General features: G+C 36.3%; 1 protein-coding gene across 29 annotated transcripts in view; it reads right to left on the reverse strand.

Moving 5' to 3' along the window:
* Nucleotides 1–21985, reverse strand: part of RIMS1 (regulating synaptic membrane exocytosis 1) — a 340605-nt gene that overhangs the window by 68275 nt on the left and 250345 nt on the right. For 17 of the 29 annotated variants that reach the window (XM_042803063.1, XM_042803062.1, XM_042803064.1 and 14 more), the window contains one exon: nt 9181–9293. The exons of 10 other annotated variants lie outside the window; for them this stretch is intronic. In XM_042803063.1, coding sequence (XP_042658997.1) covers nt 9181–9293 — 113 coding nt within the window. Of the gene's footprint in view, nt 1–9180; nt 9294–11131; nt 11213–19196; nt 19227–21985 lie in introns of those variants that run through there. 2 more of the 29 variants (XR_006166416.1, XM_042803089.1) reach the window with 2 other exon arrangements.

A 21985-nucleotide genomic window follows, 5' to 3' on the forward strand; every position in this document is an offset into this window, starting at 1 on the left:
AGAAAAGGAAAAAAGTACATTTTGTACCTCAAGATATCTCATTGTATCATAATAGTAGAGAAATGGCCATGCAGAAAACTAACTTAGCAAAAGTAGTATCTGTTTTCATGCAGATCAGTTCCCTGATCTAGTTCCTTTTACATGGGCACACATGTGAGGACTAGCAGAAGACACAGAAGGAGGAATATGTGTATGGGGGTAGAAGTTACTCCCTTTTGTTAAAAGCAGAAGCTTTGATTAGTTAAACCAACTGCAACACCACACCAACTATTACATAATGCTCGTATTACATCATCAGTCAGACATATATAAAAGGAAGCTTCAATCCTAACAATGTAACACTTACCTAAATCTTCAGTCACACAGATTTGAGGATCAGACCATTGTCAGGTTCACAAAATTAAAACCCACTATCATTAGAGAGCAAGGTACTCTTGGCTCGGAAGTGACTAAGACAGTGGTATACTTCCCAGGGCATATTATGGGAAAACTATTAACATGTGGAAATACTAGGCAGTTTTTGACATGACACTCTAGGGAGTTTATTTTCCAGATCTGTGCTCTGTAAAATTGCAAGTCATAAAAGTTTATTTATGAATTATACACAAAACTGTGACAATATGTGAATATCCTCAGCTCAACTAGACATTGGGTTGCAGGCTCCTGGTCAGCAAATGTAATGACTTAACTTTAAAAGCTTGGAAAACACAAGCTCGGGTTTGTACAGATGAATGTGCCAGGCCCCCTGTCCTCAAGCTAGTTTTATCTTCTCTTGCTCCAGTGTTTTTCAGCCACTATGTTTGAGGTCTCCACAACACACTTGGAAACCTCTTGGTAAAACGTTTAAGATAAGATGAGGAAGTTAACAGGAGTAGAGAAGGGGAGGGAATAAAGAGGAATAAAGTCCTGACTGTAAATAGAAATCCATAGGAGAAATGGAGGCTGTATAAATTTAGTGTCTCAGCATATGTTTCAGGGCTACTCACAGCTCCTGGATGTCAAGATTGGCATGCACCAAGACTAAAAACAAAAACCAATTTATTAATAAACACCTGTGGATTTGACCTGAGGAGTGTGCACTGAGGAAACTCTTAGCCACCCTGTGAGGGACTTGCACTGACTGACTGAATAAAAACATCTGCAGGAGAGAAAGCTCTGGTTTACTAAAGGTAAATTTTCAGCTTCAAATACTAAATGAAACTCTGCAGATGATTTCAGAATAGCTTGGAGGATGACGACTTTGAGCTCAAATAACATGTCTAACAGGCATTGACATGGAAACAAATGCAGCAGAACTCTGATTTAATAAAGCAGGTAACACAGAGGACTCAAGAACGCTAATATTTAAAAATATTTTAAACTACATCAAGGATTTACTTGGAGATTCTCTTTCCAAGTGACTTGGTGTGACTTATCTGAGTATAAATGACCAATGGAGTTAAGGTGAGACTATGCTGGTATGTTTATTCAGATCTCCTTTTGGAAATGAATTGTAGAGTCTGTTAAATAATTTTGCTCTTGCCCTCTTTCAGTCTGCAAAATAAACCTCTTCAGAATGGAAATACAAAGCATGCTAATTCTTATCAGCTCTATTTCATACTAATGGAACATTTAAATTTCTTTAGATGACATATTTTTCATCTAAAGTCTAAAAAAAAATCAAAGTAAGAATAAAAGCTATGAAGCTAAACATAAATGTTCAGAGGCTGGAAAAGTGAATGGTTAATTTTTTTCCAGTTTAAATTAAACTGCCCCACTCCTGAGTCAGCCTTGATATTTTATGCAAAATTCCTACAGATTTCCTAATGAATCCTTTAAGCTTTTCTAAAACGAGTCATCTAGAAATATGAAATGCATCTGAACACATGGAATGTTCTGGCTTTCCACTGAGCTAAATAGACTTGCAACCTGCAAAAGAAATCATGATCCTGTTAAATAATAAAATCTCGGTTGATTTCAGCAAAATAGGGATTTCATCCTTTCTATATATTTAGACCATATCTAGAAATTATTCCCCCATAGGTGAGGCTTTAAAAATACTTTGTTTAAAATAAAACCATGCAATCTCTCTCAAATACATGGGGGTTTTTATGCATTGTAACAGTGTCTCAGAAATATCTCCATGTTTTGTTATTTGCTGAAGACAATCTGATTCCATCATTATGATGTTTAGTCACTTTTCTTCCTTACCAAAAAGTCTACATTCTCTTGGTGGCCCTTGGTTTGAGCGTGCCTACAGTGAATCTGGAATGGTAGAAGATGCATGTGGTCCCTGAGCAAGCATGATGTGCTGCTGTAGAAGGCTGACACTATCTGAGCCCTCCCATCAAGGGAAACATCAAGGCCAGACAAAGTGAGTTCCTTTGTCCTGATGGAAGCCTTTCTTAAGTGCTGAGGGAGGTATAGGCTGCTGGCCTTTGTCCCAAGCCACATCTGAATCTGGCTCTTTGTTTAGCACTGAATTTATTAGTCAACAGCAAAATAACAAAGTTGAACATAGTGGACTATATATGCCATGTGGGGCAGCAGAAGACCCTCTGTTTCACTCGTACTGAATTTGTTCCACCTTTCATGGGCTACCTACATGTGCTGGGGAGGATGGGTAGGAGGGGGAGAGAAAGCATCAAGCATGGTTGTCCACCTTACTGGTTAGGTTACTGGGAGAGAAGCCAGAAGTCCCAACTTGTATATCATTGACTCTTTAGGGACTCAGCCTCAATGAATGACTGTTCATTATCAATATGAAACCATTTATTGCCACACTGTCGTCAGTTCATGTACGTGTGGGCTATGTAGATATCCTCACTCTGTCTTGCTCCCTATAGTCCAGCAGTCTGTACAAAATGGAAGTGCTTTGTAAATATCAGACTGGCTTAACAGCCAGTCTTTCATAAGTTGGTAAACAGAATTGTATGGTGAGATAGCAGATAAAGAAAAAACTGAATCCATGTCTTCTACTTGCTTTGGTATTCCAGTCACAGAGCTACTGCATGAAACATAGAGCATCCCTTCCTAAATGAGATTTTCATTGCATGGTTGAATCTTTACTACCCCTTTACACTGTATGCCAGGTCTGTAATTCCCAAGAAACTTAAAATGCTTCCCTTCACAGAAATCACACACAAAAAGTGGTGATGCTGAAAGTTAATGCTGTGTGCTACAGCATTTATATTTTACTACTACTTCTTCTGGATTTAGCTCTTCTTTCTATAGCTGCTGCTTCTACTGAATTCATTGTCCTCTACAGGAAGCATACAACTTCTACTTTTTCCCTACCTACCCCTTTTCAGTACAATCTCATTATCAGTCATCTCAGCTAACAGATGAACAAAATTAAATCAATTTTGAAGCTAACCTCTTTTTCCCTCAAATATAGACAGAAGTAAATAGTATTCTTCCACAAAGCAGTGATCATTAAAAAAATGTTTTATTGTTTCAATACACCTGAACTTATCGTTCAGAAGAAAAATGACATGGGCTAAAATCCACTTATTTGGTATCTGCATTAAAGTAATGCCTGCAGGTTTCCAACTGGGCTCAAAAGTAACATGATACAGTCCTGCTCACCTAGAAAACTACAGCCCTTCATAACTCTGCACGTATTTGTAATAAGTTTCCTTCTCATATTATATTTAAATATTATATAATTTTTAAGCTTCAAAAGAACATGAATTTTCACTACAATCACTTCTCTTTCAACTATGTATTTTACAGACTTAAAGCTTATGTAACATTTGTATTTCACGGTGCATCATTTATCAAAATAGAAGACTTGCTGAATTTTGCAGAAACTTTGCTAGTAATTACTAAAGAATAGGTCTGTTTTTTTAGATATTAATAGTACCTAGATTCAAATGCCCAAACTATCTGCACTGTGTGCTTCTGCATTACAAAGACAGAAGTTTTTTCAATCTGAAATACAAACAGCTGAAATGTAGTTCTTCCATTCACTTTGCCAACTGTGGATCTGCTGCTTCTATGCCAGCAAAAGGAGAAAAAAGGGGTATGATAAACTGCAGATGTGTTAACGTCAATGGAAAGAGCACAGACATAAACCAAGAGTATACTTCATGAATACTTTTACAGTTCCTCAATGACTAACAATGTTAGGAATTTTACTGATTACAAGGCATATTTTTGAAGTCATTTACTATTCTATTATAATTATCTTATTTTCTATATGAATAATTATTTATATTTATAGATTTATCTCCCAAAACCATGGAGAATACAGTAGTTCAGAGCTTTGAAAACTGAAGGAGTATCCCCTCCTTTGAGTACAAAAAAAGCCTCAGTTTACTAACCTCTGAAAATATGTGCCCCATTAAGTGCTTCAAATGAGGCAATTAAATGAGAAAATTAAATGCAGGTTAAAATGAGGAAATTAAAACGAGGAAAGAGAAATCCAGACCAGAAAAGGTTAAGGGTTAGATTCACCCAGGGGCTTATGCAAGTTTTGAGACCACAGCTACCTTTTGAGGCACTTTTAAAAAGGAATTTTGTCAGGAAATGCTGAATCATGTACAAAGCACCTTGAGTTTCATGACTGCTCACACAGGTTCCTCAGAATGCTGCTGGGGTTCACATCCCAGTAGTTGGCACCTTGGTGTGTCTAGGCCTCACCTCTGACTCCTACCAGCATCTGGGTCTGTGAATTAGGAGCAGCTCACCTGATGGTTTGGAGCCCAGTCTATGTAACTCTTCCCATAACTGTATCCAACTCAACTACTGGGAACACCACTCAACTTCTGAACAGGGAACAGGAAAAATGAGCAAGTCAAACCACGTCAAAATGGCAGTGAATCCCACAAGTTGAATGAATGGACCTCACCGAAATTTGTGAAACCCTACCAGTACTGCAGTGAGTCATATAAGTATGACATATAGTAAATTATTTTTTCTTGAACAGGGAAAATGAGCAAGTCAAACCACGTCAAAATGGCAGTGAATCCCACAAGTTGAATGAATGGACCTCACCGAAATTTGTGAAACCCTACCAGTACTGCAGTGAGTCATATAAGTATGACATATAGTAAATTATTTTTTCTTGAAGGTGGATGAAGGGAGATTGAAAGAAGATACTCATCACCTCAATCTCCAAGAGCATTTGCTATACATGGCTTTAAGTGCCTTGCCCAGCATCCTGTAAAACTTAAAATAATCAGCCTCCTGTCATCCTGACCGAGTCTCTTTCACTGAGCCCTTCCTTGTAGACATGAAATATCAAGTTAAATCCAGAGTGCCACCAAACTAATGCCACTTTCACGCTTTTATGCTAAATGCTGACCAATCACATGGTAGTTCATCTAAATATAGACTGATGTCCTTTTAAGTACGTACTACAGTGCTCTGAACAGTAACTCTTGAATAAACAGACCTTCTAAAAGAATGTGTTGCACATTCTCTGGAAAGCTGGAACAGCTGCAGCATGGTGTTTGTGTTCTGTGTGTAGCATCTGGAATAAAAAAACTTACTGTATTTTGAATTAAAAGTCTAATTAAGATATACTGTCATTTATATCAATGCAAATCCAGAATTATGCTACTGAAGTGTTCTGATTCTCTCAAACACTGGAACAGCACAAATACGTGTATTTAGCCAGTACAGCCTTACCAATATATAAGAAAGAAGGCAGACAGATGTTTATAAAGCTGCTCTTTAAACCCTTTTGCCAAATCCACAGAGGATGGTGTTTTTTTTTTTTTTTTTTTTTTTTTTTTTTTTTTTTTTTTAATTTATTTTAGTTTTTTAGAATTTAATTGTTTCACAAATTCTGGAGTCTTTCCACTGGAACTGAAGGAAATAAGGATGTGAGCTCTGTACAGGTCTCAAAACAATTAAAGTGGAACTTCAAGACCTATACAAATGTTGTAGAGCAGACAGTTACCTATTCAAAATCCATTAATGGATGGTTAAAACACAGATGTTTAAAAATGTTTATACACTAACTTGCATGGTGCATGTTTGAAAAATTAATGCTTCCTCACTGAGACTAGAAGATTGAGAAACTGAGCGGGAGAAATTACAAAAATGGAAGAAATGCACCAGGAATGAACTGGAAATTGCAAAGACCATGTTATGATACCTCTGGAAAAATGGTTTGTTTCAATATAAGAGAAAATGTACTTACATTTAAGGAATTCATTTTGCATACATATAAATAACTATTGCAAACGAGATCCAGCCCATACTGAAGGAAAATTTTTGAAAAGTTTAGAGAATTTTATATGTAATAAACCAAGCATATTTGCAAATGCTTAAATGGTAGAAGATCAAATCCATGTGAGCTGATTGCTCTGAGAAGCAGAAGGGAATCGTTTCTCAATATGCAACACAGCATAATTTCTCTAGTAAATCTGAAGCAGTGGGCAAACACTGCTACTTGGGAAAGAAGAATTTCTGTTAAAGAGGGACAAACTCTGCTTGCAACTGCCATTTAACTGTCATTTAATATTTCTTTCTCACTATTACAGAATGTCTATTAGACCACTGAACACTTTTTTCTTTTTTATTTTAAGTAAGTCTTGCTCCTGCAGCTTTCAAAGACTTTCCACAGATTTTAGCAGCAGAAATTAGGTATAGTCTTAAATACTTAGAAGTGTCAGTCATCAGCTTTACTGCACCAACTGATATGACTTACTACCTTTTCATTAGAGCTGTCTAACTCTTCCCCTGTCTGATTTATTTTCTTGACCCTTTCAGCATCTTCTGAGGGTAAAGAAAGAGAGTAGCACAAGGTTTGCTTTAGTAACATTTTTAAAGTGATGACTATCACCATAGTGATATGAAGCAAACAGCTACATCACTGCTATCCTATGTAGGACTATACCATTATCATGTAGAAAATACATGAAAAATTAAAGATTTTTGGATTTAAAGTCCAGCACAATTAATTCATTTTCCTTACTACTGTTTTAGCATGGAAAGGAGTATATGTCTGTCAGAACACTGAGTACTCCCCAAAAATTTTTCTTGTAACAGCGGACAGAGAATTTGCTTCCTCAAATTTGTGGTTGTACCTTTAAAAAAAACAAAAACAAAAACAAAAGCCAAACAATTTTCAACAGTTCTTTCTATTTAGTATCCATCACATTGTGGTTTCAACTCTGATTTAATTTCCCCATATATTTAGAAACTAAAGATGATACTAGAAAACTCTAGGTACTAGAGGTAACAGAAATTTGTAACATTGCAGGTTGATGTTTTCCAACAACTACCTAACCATACATTGGATCTACATTAACCCAATAAGAAAAATACATTGAGGAGCAAAAATAATGGTTATGATAAATATTAAAGAGAGTTAGGATTAAAAAAAATATGCTTCATAATGAAAAATATGAACATTTGAATCAATCAGTCAGCACAGTGAATCCAAATCAGAAAACTGGCATTTGACTATGTTTGGTCATCTTGGCCAAAGGCCTCAGATTGCACATTACCCTTCTCTCCTGCAAACTTTATCAAACCCATTTTTACTATTTTTTTAACATGTTAACTGGCTTGGAAGTACTGCAGAGACACACTGCATCTCACCCTCTTGTACTGAGTTGACCTCTTGTGAAGGTAACGGCAAACCCAATATCAAATGAGCTGTTCTAATTATTATATGAATTCTGGCTTCTGACAGATGATCTCATTGGAAATTTCCATCCTAACTGTTGCTTTATTTTCAATCGCACTGATATCCCACAATTTGGCAATTGAGGACCTAAAGCCTTGTTTCGCTTATTTCTCTTCCCTTTGAGAACTGTTTCATTTAAGTTCTGTGGTCACGGTGAGGTGGTCTCAAAAAAGAAACATCCTTATTAAAGTTGCCTCCATATTTAACTGGCAACAGAAAACCCAGTGCCTGTGCTACAGCAATAAACACCAGCAGCATTCTGTTGTCTGAAGCTGTTTAGAGCTTGAAAATGTTTGTTGTTTTCTCTATAGCAACAGTTCACAAATTTAAAGTTTGTCTCCTTTAAAACACAGTAATAAAAATATAGGCATTTAGTTCTTATTGATGTGAAGAAAGTCTTTGAAACGTGGCTCTTGAAGCACAGAAGTCTAAATTAATAAAAACCGTGATTTTCTTTCAACTACTGTTTTTTTCTGATATGTTTTTTTTAACACACACAGTTGCTATGTGCATCTTTGAGTTTTTTTAGAGTGGACTTCTACATTCATACTGTTGTCCCATGGTCACTCACTGAAAGCACATAACTCTCAATGGCACTTGAAGAAGAGAATTGCGGGAATGCTTTCCCCACAGCTGAGTTACCACTGGTTTTGTCTCTGCACTTTACTTTGCCTACACCAACACAAGTGGTGGTCCTTCTAAAAGGAAACACAGAATCTAGCTAAACATTTCCCCTCCTGACTTCTGCAAATGTTCCCCCTCCTTTAGGCACCACAAGGCAAAATGCCTTTAGCAGGAAGTTCAGCTCCAGCCCCTCACAGCTTGATTTGTAAGTGGCAGTGCAAATGTGCAAGATGTTTTCAGAAGTCTGCTCAGAAGCCTATACAGTTTTGAACTTACAAGGTTGTGGGATATCATTTTAGCATGATCAAGAAAAAAATTGAAAGTCCCTCTATATAACTTCATTAATGTAATTTTATGTACACTAAATTATCAGAGGAAATCTTTATGCTTTTATTAGAAAAGAAGATCAAAGTAATCAGTATGTATTCGAGGGAAGGAAATACTTTATCTGTGTCATTATTAGGATGAAAAAAAAAGGATACAAATACGAGAACAGCTGCATGGGATTGGATTTAATTCTGTCTAGCACTCTACATGTCAGACAACAGCAAGGGCCTAGAGAAGAACAAAAGAGTAGGGCCAATATACCATGATACTTCCATGGCCCACCTCCCCAGCCCCCTGGGGTTTGCAGGCCAGGGACTTCCTAAGCTAAAGGTGACGTGACTTTGTTTAACAGCTCTTGAAGGATTTTTCTTCCCTGAATCAGTTTTGAAGTGTTCTGTTTGTTGCAGTTTCATTTCAGACGACATCAAAGACTAAGTCTAAGGGACTTCAAATGGAGGTAAAAATGATCTTAAAAAGCTATTACTCGAAGACATTTCTGTCAAGCTTTGTAACAGTGTTCCTGAAGGTTATATAATATTTTAAATACACAGGTTTATGCCTTCAATTTTCAAGTCAAAGTATCATTTCAATACTACTGACTTTACCTTGGTATATTGCTCACGCTCATGTTCTTGGCTAGAACCAGACCCTGATGTCTGATTATAACGGTGCACTTTCATTTTCATCTGTCTTGTTCGTTCCTCCACTACTAAGCTTGCTGCAAAAACACACAATGAAAATCAATTAAAAATAGCCAAAACTTTTTGGAAAAACAAATGGTTTAGCAACAATTTTAGCTTATTTCCACCTCAACAAAACAAAGAAATGTACAAACATGTAGAACAAGCAGGGTGTAAACACAGAACAAAGGAACACTGATGTCAAGAAATCAACCGCTTCCATTGTGAGAGTCTTTACCTGAAAATAGGCAGACATCCCGATTTCCTATACATAATCAAGCTGGTGCAACAGATATGAAAAGAGTGAAAGAATTTAAGTGACAGGCTGAATTATAAACCTGTTAAGTATTCTGGATGCAGGGGACACAAATCCATGATCATCTAACCATGCATTTGCTTAAATGTAGAAAAATATTACAGTAGCATTTTAAGAATTAATGCAGTAAACAAGTATTAAAATCTATTTTTAAAGTAATTAACTCCTACTGCTATCTTAAAACATAACTGCTTACCATAGCTGAAGTTTATTTGAGAGGAATAATTTCTCAATTCAACCAGTCACAGTAAAAAATATGTTAATTTTCTAGCAATATTTTCTTTTTACAAAAAGTCCTTTAAAAGCACTACCTTGCTCTTTAATATTCACGTCTATTTCATAGAAATTATGTGTTCTTGTGTTTTCAATTTCCCTATGACACTGTTTGTTTTAAAAAAGAAATCACATCTTAAACCTTCAAGAAGATGTGGTTCTATAAAGAGTATCTTCAATTTGAACAAGTTATGGAAATTAATATTGGCTGTGCTTGCCACAGGAAGATGACGTTGCACTAATGGAAATAGTTGTGTGAAAGCCCCAGAGCTAAGGCTTCCTTAAAATATGTTAACCTTTGTTGTAGTGGAACATTTTCAGAGAGAACTAAACTTGGTAGCACTATAAATGAAAAGCAATACCAATAAAACCGATACTTTGAAAACTGGCACTTTTTAACATTTCTAGAACTAGACCCAAATATTTATCAGTAACTATTCTAAATCACAGGAGTAGTCACTATGTTCATTGTGTTTTAACAGGTTCTAACACCCCACAACAACTTCTTTGAGTTGGAATTTTTTCTGTGGTCACAAATTCAAAACTGGCATTTTATTTCGGAAAACCTCCTCAAAATCTGCTTTTGGGTCAACCATGGATTTATATGACTCTCTACAAAATGATTAGCTTTAAAAGTCAAGATTTGTAAAGAGCCTCTCCCCAGACAAGTGACAGGAGAGAGACACCAATTTAAGAGCTGCATGGAATCAATTTTCAATCACAAAACACAGCATTTTGAATTAGTGGAAAATATGTTGTTTGAAGATGTGTATTGTGAATTAAGAGGTATCAAATTTCTCATATGTGGGTTTTATGCTGTTAGTTAACTGTTGGATTCTTTACACATCTATTTTTTGTCTGTGCTTTGCAAGAAGAAAGATACAAAAAAAAAAAAAAAGCAGTACACTCAAGGTTGGCTATTTTAAACTGTGTGCTATTGCACAAATGATTGTGCATGCACATACCATCTGTAATGTGCTTGTAGAAATGACGGAATGCCTGTGTGCTGGTTGGGTATGAAAAAATATATGACGACATCACTGTAAAAAATATGTTGTTTTCATGTCCTCCTTCCACATTTCTTATTTAAAACCAGGAAAATTAAATATAGCAAATCACATTAAAATTCTGCTACAGCTACAAATTTAAGGCATGAAATAAAGTTATCATTGTTAACTTCAATCTCCCACACGCAGAGGGTCCAATCTAGGAAATTCTGCACATGCAGAATGTCACACTGGGCCCAGTGATTACTGCAGATGACTAATTATGTCAGTAAATGTGTACCTTAATTGCAATGAGTCCAGTTCCACCATCAGATATGCAGGCACAGCTCCAATTACTTCAATGGAAGTTGCATGGAGGTATCTGAAGGCAAAATTGAGCACTTTAGGTGAAATTTTTAAAGATGGCCTCATATTTTAAGGAGAGATATGAAAGGATTAAGATATATCAATTAGTGACCAAAGTGAAAAACTGAGATATCTTAATCCTATCATACATGCATGAAATAGACTGAGGAGATAAAATCAGAAGGAAATTGAGACCCCTTTAAAAATTTAGCCGTATATGTGTATGGTGAACAGATGAAAGTTACTCTAAAAAATAACCCTTTAATTGTGTGACTTTTAGGTGATTCACCCTGTCAACTGTACTTTATACTAAATTTATGATATACTGTTATTCTCTATTGCTTAAGATAGCTGAGAGATAATATTCTATTATATAATGACATGCTATTTCAGTGACTATACATGAAAATTACTGCAGTCAAGCTTGGGTAAATATTTAACCTTAACTCTGTAGTCCCTGATTTTTTTTATGTTTAAATCCTTAACCTTATCAACATGCTTATGTTCTGTTTTTCATTATTAGATATCATGATATAAAATAACATGAGAACCATTAATGAGGACTGTGAAGTAAATCTAAATTCTCTAATGGAGAAATTTGGGTTTGTGCATGGAGTAAAACCTAATTTAGCACAATTAGCTGCTTAATGTATTTCTAAGCAAGCAACTGTGTGAAATGTAAGTCTGTTCTAGAAAATAAAGAACTGTGTTCTTTCCAGCTTTGTTTACCATGCACATCTGAGCATATGTTGTATCTAACTCAGTTCTGGGATCAAAAATTTAATCTGCCTGATAAGTATCCCGGTATACTCTTCACATGTTAATCACAAGAAGCAGAAAAAAATCTAACACAGGAGCAAAAGCACATTAGCAGAAGCTGTAACAACCATAGGTAACACCACCATACAATCACATTACTTTCTTGGAACACAGTTGGTTACCACAGGTAACAAAAATTTGACATAAACAATACTTCATGAACTTAACTTGCCTCTTAGAAAAATATGGATCTACTTTTTGAACATCGGTATTTAGATAGTGCTTCTCCCAAAGCTCTTGAGAGGTAGGACTATACAGTAATTTACAGATTGAAGAACTGTAATCACAAGACCTTTAAATCCTACAGTGGCCCTAGAATTCAAAATATGGAGATTTACCATCGGTGTCTCAGACTAGTGGTACAACTACCATCAGTCTCAGTTGTGTCGGCATAATACTCTGGTGTCAGAAGTCACGCTTCAGAGAGCTATAATGCTCAACACTTCAAGAGCTGCTGATTCAGATGTGAAATCAATCAGTATAAGAAGTAATTGAAAGAAGAGAACTCATTGAGCAGACTGCTTAGATGAGAGGTGCAAGTTTAGAGCTAAAGCTTTTTCTACTACTAAACCAGGTGAAGGTTGTATAACAATGATGTACATAAACAATCAAGCCATGCAAGAGAAAGACAGACATACGAATGGAATCAAAATGTTATACTTCAATTCCATTAATATATTTATAAACCAGTCTGACTCCCGTAGTCCCAGATGTACTGGGTCTGACTGCAGTGGAGGTAGTTTTCTTCACAGCAGCCCATGTGGTGCTGAATTTTAGATTTGTGACTAAAACAGTGTTGATAACACACTGATGTTTTAGCAATTGCTGAGCAGTGCTTGCACAGGGCCAAGGCTGCCTCTGTTTCTCATGTTGCTCCCCACGCCCTCAGCAGCAAGTCTGGAGATTGGGAGGGAAAACAGCTGGGACAACTGACCCCAACTGACCAAAGGGACATTCCATAGCATACAGCATCATCCTCATCAATAAAACTGGGGCAGTAGTCTTTCCAAGGTAGCTGTTGCTCAGACACTGGCTGGGCATTGGTCTGCTGGTGAGAGGTGGTGTGTGTTTGCCTTTGCGTCATTTGGTGCTGGAGTTTGTGGGTTTTTTTAATTTTCTTGATTTTTTCCCTTCACTTATTAAACTGTCTTTTTCTTAGCCCATAAATTTTTACTCACTATTGCTCTTCCAGTTCTCTTTCCCATCCCACCATGGGGAATGGGGTGAGAAAGCAGTTGGTGGGTGCTTAATTGTTGGCTTGGGCCAATCCACCACACCAAGCTACCAAGAATTAACTGTCCAATGTAGTTCTGAACGGTCTTCCACCAAACAAACATAAGTTCCCTCAGCTATAGTTTATTATTCAACTCACTGCTAAGTCCCATCCAGCTTCCACTGTGAATGGGATTCAAAGGAAGAAGACATGGTCTACTAAGATTAAGACTATCTCCCATCCCATAGGGTAGCAGGTCCATTAGCTCCTCCTGGGTCTCCTCCTCAAGGAACATCCTTGTGAATACTGTGAACCCTGTACTGTAATTCGTAACAGATCTTACAGGATTCTAAATACACTACATGCTGGAAGTATGACTAAACATCTGAGTTATCAATCTTTGCAGAGGTGATCATGATATTAATAAAAGAACAATTTAACATATACATAAAATGGAAGAGTTAGGTTCTTCACTCATAAAGTAATTCCAAAACTTCTTTGCATTTTTTGTGATAAAAGAAGTTTTGATTAACATTAAAGGCAGTTCGTGCTACATGTTTCCATCATAAGGAAAGTGTTGGTTTGGCTTTTTTTTATTAACAGCCTACAAAATACATGCTGTCCTTCGATTGTCTAAAATATGCAAATCCATAATATGCTACTTAAAGGAGGTAGGGAATAAACTGAGGAAAATAACTACAGATCTGATTTTGAGCCTGCAAACTCCCCTGAAAGAAAATTAAGACAGGCTAACAGTTGTTTTTTCTTAAAGCAGTCCGCGATTTCTTAATTTTTCTAAGACATTATCTGTTTACTAAGAATCTGTGTATTATAGTCCTTTTCATATGCCAGCACCACGGTAAGGTTTATAGCGCTACATGTTATGGCATTAACTAGTTGACAGCCCTCATTTTTATTTCTATCCTCAGAAAACTAGTATGGGCATACTTCAACCCTTATCTGCTGTTTAACTGATAGAGAAGTTAGACCTGGCTAGAATACTAACTGTTCAGAATATATGCTACCTTTACAGTTAAGTACAGAATAACAGAACCACAAGCAACCTACCTTACTAACGTATCAAATATAGTAGGGCAGATAAAGTTTTTTTCTCTCTCCCTTTTTTTTTTTTTTTTTTTTTTAAAAAAATACTTTAGTAGATAGACAGAATGTATCGCATGGCATATTTCTGTTATCCACAGAATGTGAATCTAACAATGCACCAAATGTGACATTAAAATAAATTCAGCCTGCATTGGGATTAACAACAGACCAATCTTATGAAAATCAGTAAAAGCTACAAAAGCTCTACTAACAGTAGCGACCAGTACAAAGGAAACCAAGTTAATTTTAACCTTTTAAGTTCCTATTTAAGGTTTGAAAGGGGGACAAAACTTTACATTATTTGCAAAATTTATTAAACAGCATGATGCTATAAACACCTATCTATTAAGCAGATAGCATAATGTATGAAACATATGTGGTCTCCTTTAAATAAGGATTACACCACAGGCAGCAATACTGAACTAGCAAGGAACACCAAAAATGCTATAGCTGTCTTTCTAGATATAGTTTTTAATTCCTGATATTAAGTGTTTAGATATCCATCTCCTTCACATTACAGCAATCATCAGAGACTCTACATTCTGTAGACTTTTCAAAGTTGTGAATCTTGTCAATAAATAACATCTATACAGAGCCCACTCGTACATTTGAAAAGGGATTAGAATTGTTATAGCACTGAAACTACCTCCTGTGTAGCAGTGTGACCATCACCAAATTCCAAGGAAAACCACCTTATACCCAAAATTGAACTGCTGTACATGCTACACATGTATCTCTATCAAAATATCACTACCTCTGAAGTGGAGACTTGTTGCTATCTAGAAAATAATAAAGAAAGAAAGAAGGGAAATTTTGGCAAGGTATATGAAAATAAGCCTTTATGCTTACAAAAAGAACAACAAATTCTTAAATGTCATACTGAGATCTGGAGTTTCAGGACATCAAAAATAAACATGGAAACTGGAAGATACTCAATTTATCTAAGGTCAATGGATTCTGATATTTTAGGAAGACTATCATTCCAAGCATACTGTTAGCAAGAAAGATTTAGAGAGAAGTAAAGACAATTATATGAAGTCCAGGACGTGGTCTTGCAATAACAGATTTAGGAAATTATTAAAAAGAAATGGGATATGTAGTTTAATTGGGGTCCTTAATTATTAACATGTGGGAAGACTTCTAACAATAGAAGGCTCTTCAATTTAGCAGATACAGGTACAATAATGCCTAATAGCTATGAAGTTAGGTAAAGTCAAATAAGTAATAAGACATATGTTTAAAAAGTCAGGTCATTAAGGACTGGAACATTTTTTCCACTGCTTGCAGTCATTGTGTGAAAATGCTTTCTGAAAGAACATTCTTGCTCAAACCCAAGTATGGGCTTAATGCCAGAATGACTGGTGACATTACCTGGTCTGTGATGAAAACTGACAACTATATTGTTTTTTCCTAGACTGTAGAAAACCTATGGATGTCTTAGCACTGGCTACACCATTTTCTATAACGGTTTGTCTGCAACAAATAGAATTTGCTCTTGAGGAACTTCATGTTTCTGTTCAAGATGGTCAAGACAGAAAGGAGGTGTAGGCAAACAGTACAATTTGGAAACCCTCCAAGCCCTACCTACCTGCACTATTAAATGTAGGAGTAAGCTATCTAACAAGAAGAAATTGGCATCAAGCATTCAGATAGGGGTAACTCTTACCAGCAGATATCACACATCCTTTATGATGCAAATTTGAAGGGAAAAAGTTTAGAAATCTAAGAATGACAGAAAGATTTGCTTACACAAGGAGGCTACTGAAAAGTAAGTTGAGGTGAAAATTTTTTGTCATAACAACTATTTTATAGTAACAGTGTTTCTGGGCACACACAACAGGTTCTGGCAGGGCAACAGAGAACTGCACTTATCCCAGAAGTCAGCAGAGATCTGATCTGTTCTTCACTCTCAGTCTTCATACTAAAAAGAAAAGTTGAACAATGATGAACAGCTACAGCTATAATGTAGTCTAGAGGCATGTACACTTAGCCTTTCTACACAGCAAAAGCCAGGAGCTTCGTCTGCCTGTGCTACTTAGATGCTCTGTGGATGGGAACCAGGGGGGGAAAAACAGTATCTGGTTTGAGGAAGTGAGAAGAGGAAGGTGAAGACGATACTAGGCAGAAGCAGTGTCCAGAACAAAGGCAGGGAAATAAAGCAGTGGTGAGATTTGGATGGTAGAATCCCCTAGTGCAGTGGGTGAGGGAAGCGAAGAGGGAGGGGAGCACTCACTGGAGAGCTGGCTGTGTGGCACAGCAGAGAGAACTCACACTGGTGTTGAACCAGGATGAAGTGCTTCAGAAATAATACAGAGAGTCTCTGGGTTATTTCTCTTCAGCCTTCAGGATGAGTTTTGCAATATGCACACACAAAGTATCTTTTTGGTAGGTTTCATGACTTTAAAAATCCACAGTAAACTCTATCATGAAATTTAGAGAACACACAAAATTTTTAAATCACAAGCAGGTTAATGTTTTGAAATATAAGGTTAGTAACACTGAAAAATCAATTTGTTGTTAAGATAAAAAACTTGTTACCACTTCTCTGCATATATGAGTTCAAAAAGTATTTATTGGCAACATGCAGATAGTGAGGCAAATGGGCTCTGAAGCCTGCACTACAGTCCTGGTTCCTGCACCTGACTAGAACATGCTGTGGCTCCTTTAAGCTTATGTGGAGGGGTTTCCTTTCCATGGGAGCTGATACTGCTCTGGACTTCCAACCAATCCAGAACTGAGGCATGACCAAAGCACATGCTCAGTCTGCCAAGTTGGGAAATGAGTTTGGATCTCCCAGTACACACAGAGGCACAGTGGCCATCTTGACTTTAACAACTCACTCCAGAAGAAAGACAAGACAATATAAAAATCTGAACTGGCTGATGCAACACTCAGTTCTTCCTCAAAGTTTCAAGGATGATCCAAACAGAAGCTTCTATTTAAAAGAAATCATCAAGAAAACAAACATATAATTCTTAAAATTTGAAAAAAGTAAACTACTGGTTTTGGCAGCGATCCAAGTCAGCATTTTTGTAATCTGCTGAAGACTTTATCACAACCTTTCCCATTAATTTAGTGGAACAGACGCTTGATTTTTTTGTTGCAGATTTATCTAGCCAGTGTTGCTCACATTTGTAGTATATGCTTTCCTTCATACCTACGTCTCTTGCCATGCAATGTCCTGTAACACCCCCATACCCATCTCCCATTCACCTACTGTCTATTCTTTTTATCTCTTACTCTGCACTGGGGAAAGTCAGAGGTGACAGTGGGCAACTAGTGTAAGACAGCCCAACTTAAGTTATTCACGGTCCCCCCAGAACTGCCAGCACTCCACTTCTCTCCGCTCCTTTTGCCCAGCTCTTTTGTGCCTCTGGGCTGCATGTGCATATAGATCCCTTGAGCCAGAGAAATCTGTGCAAATAAAGATGCCACCACCTTCTACACACTCCCAAATCTTGGGCCAGATTCATTCGAATCTTGTGGAAACAAGCTCTTCTACAAACCTGTTACAGGCATGGTCTAGTTTGCCTGCGTAAAGCCAATTGTTTTAAACAAAGAAACATCCAATGCAGTCCACATCACAGGGAAAGGTTTGTGAACTTGAAAGAGGCATAAACAACAAACTGGCATAATTGATTTGTACAGTTCTGAGAGAAATATAAATACTGAAGAAAGCAAAAATGACATAATTTATAAATTCAATCATTCTTATAACTTTCTTAAGACATTTCATAGCATATTCTTAACATTGCAAAATAACTTGCAATTGCTAACACCTAAGTTATATATTATTTCTTTTTCATTTTTTCTTAACAGTATCATGAACACATACTCCTGAGTATTGGCATAGGTGTTGGACTTTGTAGCTAGTGGAACAGTTGCTGTATTTTTACCTAAGTAAGTATGAATGTGTCAGTGGGATTCACTCTTTCAGAAAGTAAAGTAGTTGTAGGAGATACTCTGATTCAAGTTCAACTCACAGTTTGGCTTTCACCCACCAAAGCCTGTATTCAAATCAGAATTTCCCAAGATCTGCAGGACTCAGGACTAACAGTCATAAAAGGTTAATTTATGATATTAATGTTTATGCAGCATAGTATTTTGCTGTTACCATTAAACCGGATTATTTTTTAAAATTTTTTCTCTCCAACCTTCCTTTTGATTTTGAGGTAACTCCTACTTTTAGCAAAAAGAAAAAAAATAGGACTTCTCTGCAACATTGCCTCAATAGTGACACAGCAGACTACACTTTTCACTTTGTGGGACAGCTTTAGATACCTGTTGTTTGAGCTCACTGATTCACTGGTATCAGCACAGACAGAGAATTCACAGGAGGTGAGCACTGTATGTGCTCTACAACATGGCTAACTTTCTGAGTGACAAGGGCTTGTCATGCAAATAAAACAGATCATTCTTCAGAATTTCTCTGCATACAAAGGACAGATTCTTGTCATCATGACCTTCAACCATTTCTAAGCCCAGACCTACGAAACATGCTTCACAGATGCCATGGCTGCATCATTAGAAACAGATGTTGTGCAGAGCTCAAGAAGAGCTTCGGTAAAATCTTAGTCTTTGCATGAACTTTAACTCAATCAAGCAGCTTCTGAGCCATGTAAAATATCATGAGTACTCCTGTTAAATCCAGTATATGGCATTTCAGTAGGAAAATTAGAAATCACAAGAGAAATCATTTCCAGATTCTAAAAAGGGACATCAGATAGCATGTAGATATTTGAGAAACAACCTTCTTGCCTGCTAAACAGTTAACTAAATTCTGTATACTGACATGGAATATATTGAGGGAAAAGCCAGTATTAACAGTTGCCAAACATTTGTAAAAAATTACAGAAATATTTACCTTTTGTGGAAGAGTTAAAAGTCTCTTGCTCTTCAATGAATTAAATGCACGGAATGATGGAAACAGAAAAAGAAATCAGCAAATTTAAAGTTAGATAAAGAAATGTGTTACACGTGAGAATGGCATGTACAGTAGGCAGTACTCCAGCATATGTAAAAGTAATGTCAGAAATTAAAATGATAAACCATGACAAATAATAAAGCCTATGACTTTTTCTTTAAAATTAACAAGAACAATGAAGTTACTGAGAACCAGATTGTGGACTCTCTAAGTATTCCGCTTGAGCAGTATTGTCATACCCAAATTTATGAATGACACAAAAATGTTAAAATTGCTTTAAGTATCACACTCACTCCTGCATCACATATCCCTGGTTTAGACTATGAAGCCTTTTCTGCAATAATCAGTGTTACAAATGTATTTTCTATTAACTGAAATCTATAATACTCAATAACCACAGGACTACTGAAAATCAGTCTTTAAGGAAAACATAAAAGATTATGAGTCTTGAACTCATTTGCAAGAGTTAGCAATGCTGAGAAAAAATACTCTCTAGCATTAGTAAAGATTCCACAAGCTGCCTCAAAATATGCAGCGCTCCCTAATAATTTTAAAATAAAACTGGAAATATGAAGACAAAACAAATAATGCTAAAAGACTAAAATCTAAAACTGAAATTACTTATTCTTTTTCTTCTGCCACTCAAGTTTTATACTGATGGATCTGAAAAAAGGTTTTAACTGAAAGAGTTCGATCTTTTACCATTACTCAAGCCGTATTCTCACTGCAATGACATTTAAATGATCGAGTACAAATACACATAATTGTTTTCACTAGCTATTCCTTTTCTTTAGGATCTTAAGTTGCTTAAATATAAAAAGATATTTGCAACTCAACTGTATTATTTGACAACATAATGAATTTCTGTATAAAATTCTTATTCTTATTTGTTAAAAGGAAACACTGGACATCAAAACACTTCATTCCTCTATGATGTGAACACCATTAAAGACTTATACATATATTATACACATTAATGTTATATGAATAATCCCCATTCAGTACCAGTAGAGTCTTCAACGTAGCTTTCCCTCATGAAACAGCAGCACACACGCACGCATCCACTTCACCCTGCATACGAGCTATGTACAAAGCTTATGCAGCTTTTTCTAACATGAGCTAATGTACAGCAATACTTAATGCAGGTCACACTTTTGCTTTTCTAAAGCTACTGCATAAGGCCTACTGCCATAAACAGATGCCACTGGAAACACATACAACCAGACTAGTTCAGTTACTTATACAGATGTTCTTTACATGTAAATAGACTGCTGATTATCACAAACCTTATTCTCATTATAGGACTTCTGAAAAATGAAACCACATTGTTGAAGATATATAGAAGAAATTGTGCTGTGAAGAGCTAAACAGAAGCAGATACAGGGAGAAAGACCTGTTTTGCATGAATGAGCTCTTAAAGGTCATTTCTACACTACAAACCATCAGTGCATACTTATCTTGCTGGTTCATAAATTTCAATTGTACATAATATGTTTTTTCTTATTTACTTGCTAGATTTCCTATTATTATCCCTAATATTATCTACTGCAGCCTAAAAGGAGTGTAGATGGTACAGATCTTCAAGCTGTATTCATTTCCTTGCTCAGTATAATAATTAAACCATTATACAAAAGTGTAGAGACCGACCCTCAAATCCTATTCAAGCAAGAATTCCTGTGATGTTTAATAGTTGCAATGACAGAGGACGGACTGAGTGAAGATCACAGAAATATGCTTTATACAAAAGTATTTAAAAACCATGCAACTACATAACAAAGTTGTTACAGAAACAGCTGAAAACCAAAGTCAATGCAGAAACCCCACCCCTCAATCATTTGCGCAGTTCCAGTCAAACATGATGCAAATATAAAAACACACTGATGCAAATATCTTACAGCTTGGCACAGGATGATATATTGAGAACACACCATTGTCCTTACCACGGCTTAGAATTTCAGTGCTATAGTCACTGGGCCAAAACATCTTCATATTATTAAGTTCTTTTATAAAATTATCAGTTAAAACAAAGAAATAAAAATTGCTTCTTAAGTAGCATAAGTTAGGGTAATGACTACTAAATCTTGACTTTTTGAAAACACACACAGACACACTTATACCAGATTAACTTTCGATATCCAAGCATCTCAACAGGTGCAATAACATCCCAGTGTGTCTTGCACTCTAGAAAATACTGCTGATGGGGTTGCAAAAGAAAGAAATACAGCCATGTCTTCCTTGAATATCACCGGGATTAAAATAAAAATCACAATTCCTAAAAATTACAGAAGCCTACAATCTTAAGTGTAACCACTTTAAAATGTCTGCATGTACTGGAGTTTCTAAAAATATTATTGAGTTAGAACTGTTCCAAGTGAAAATAACTACCTCCCTCGCGCACTCTAAACTAGGCAAAGCTGATATTCCCTTTAGAACATAACCACCAAGAAGCCTATTTTTTTTTCCACTAGTGTGCATAACTATGCTGTCTTGAGGTTTTAGTCCTTAAATGGGACTTTTTCCTCTACATTTAAGATTTTTTTTTTCTCTCTTCCTGATCAATTGTACCAACCCCAATTCTGTAATGGAATAGGGATCACTACTTTGGTCTTCTCTGTAAGAATTACTTCTGTGAGATTTTTTTTCATAAAGTGTGTCTACTAATACGGACCTTTTAAAACCACCTTATTTTCTCACAAGTCGACTACTTCTGATTCTCAAACTACCCACCA

The sequence above is a fragment of the Tyto alba genome, unplaced genomic scaffold (genome assembly GCF_018691265.1).
Source record: "Tyto alba isolate M040663 unplaced genomic scaffold, T.alba_DEE_v4.0 Super-Scaffold_40, whole genome shotgun sequence".
Lineage (NCBI taxonomy): Eukaryota > Metazoa > Chordata > Aves > Strigiformes > Tytonidae > Tyto > Tyto alba.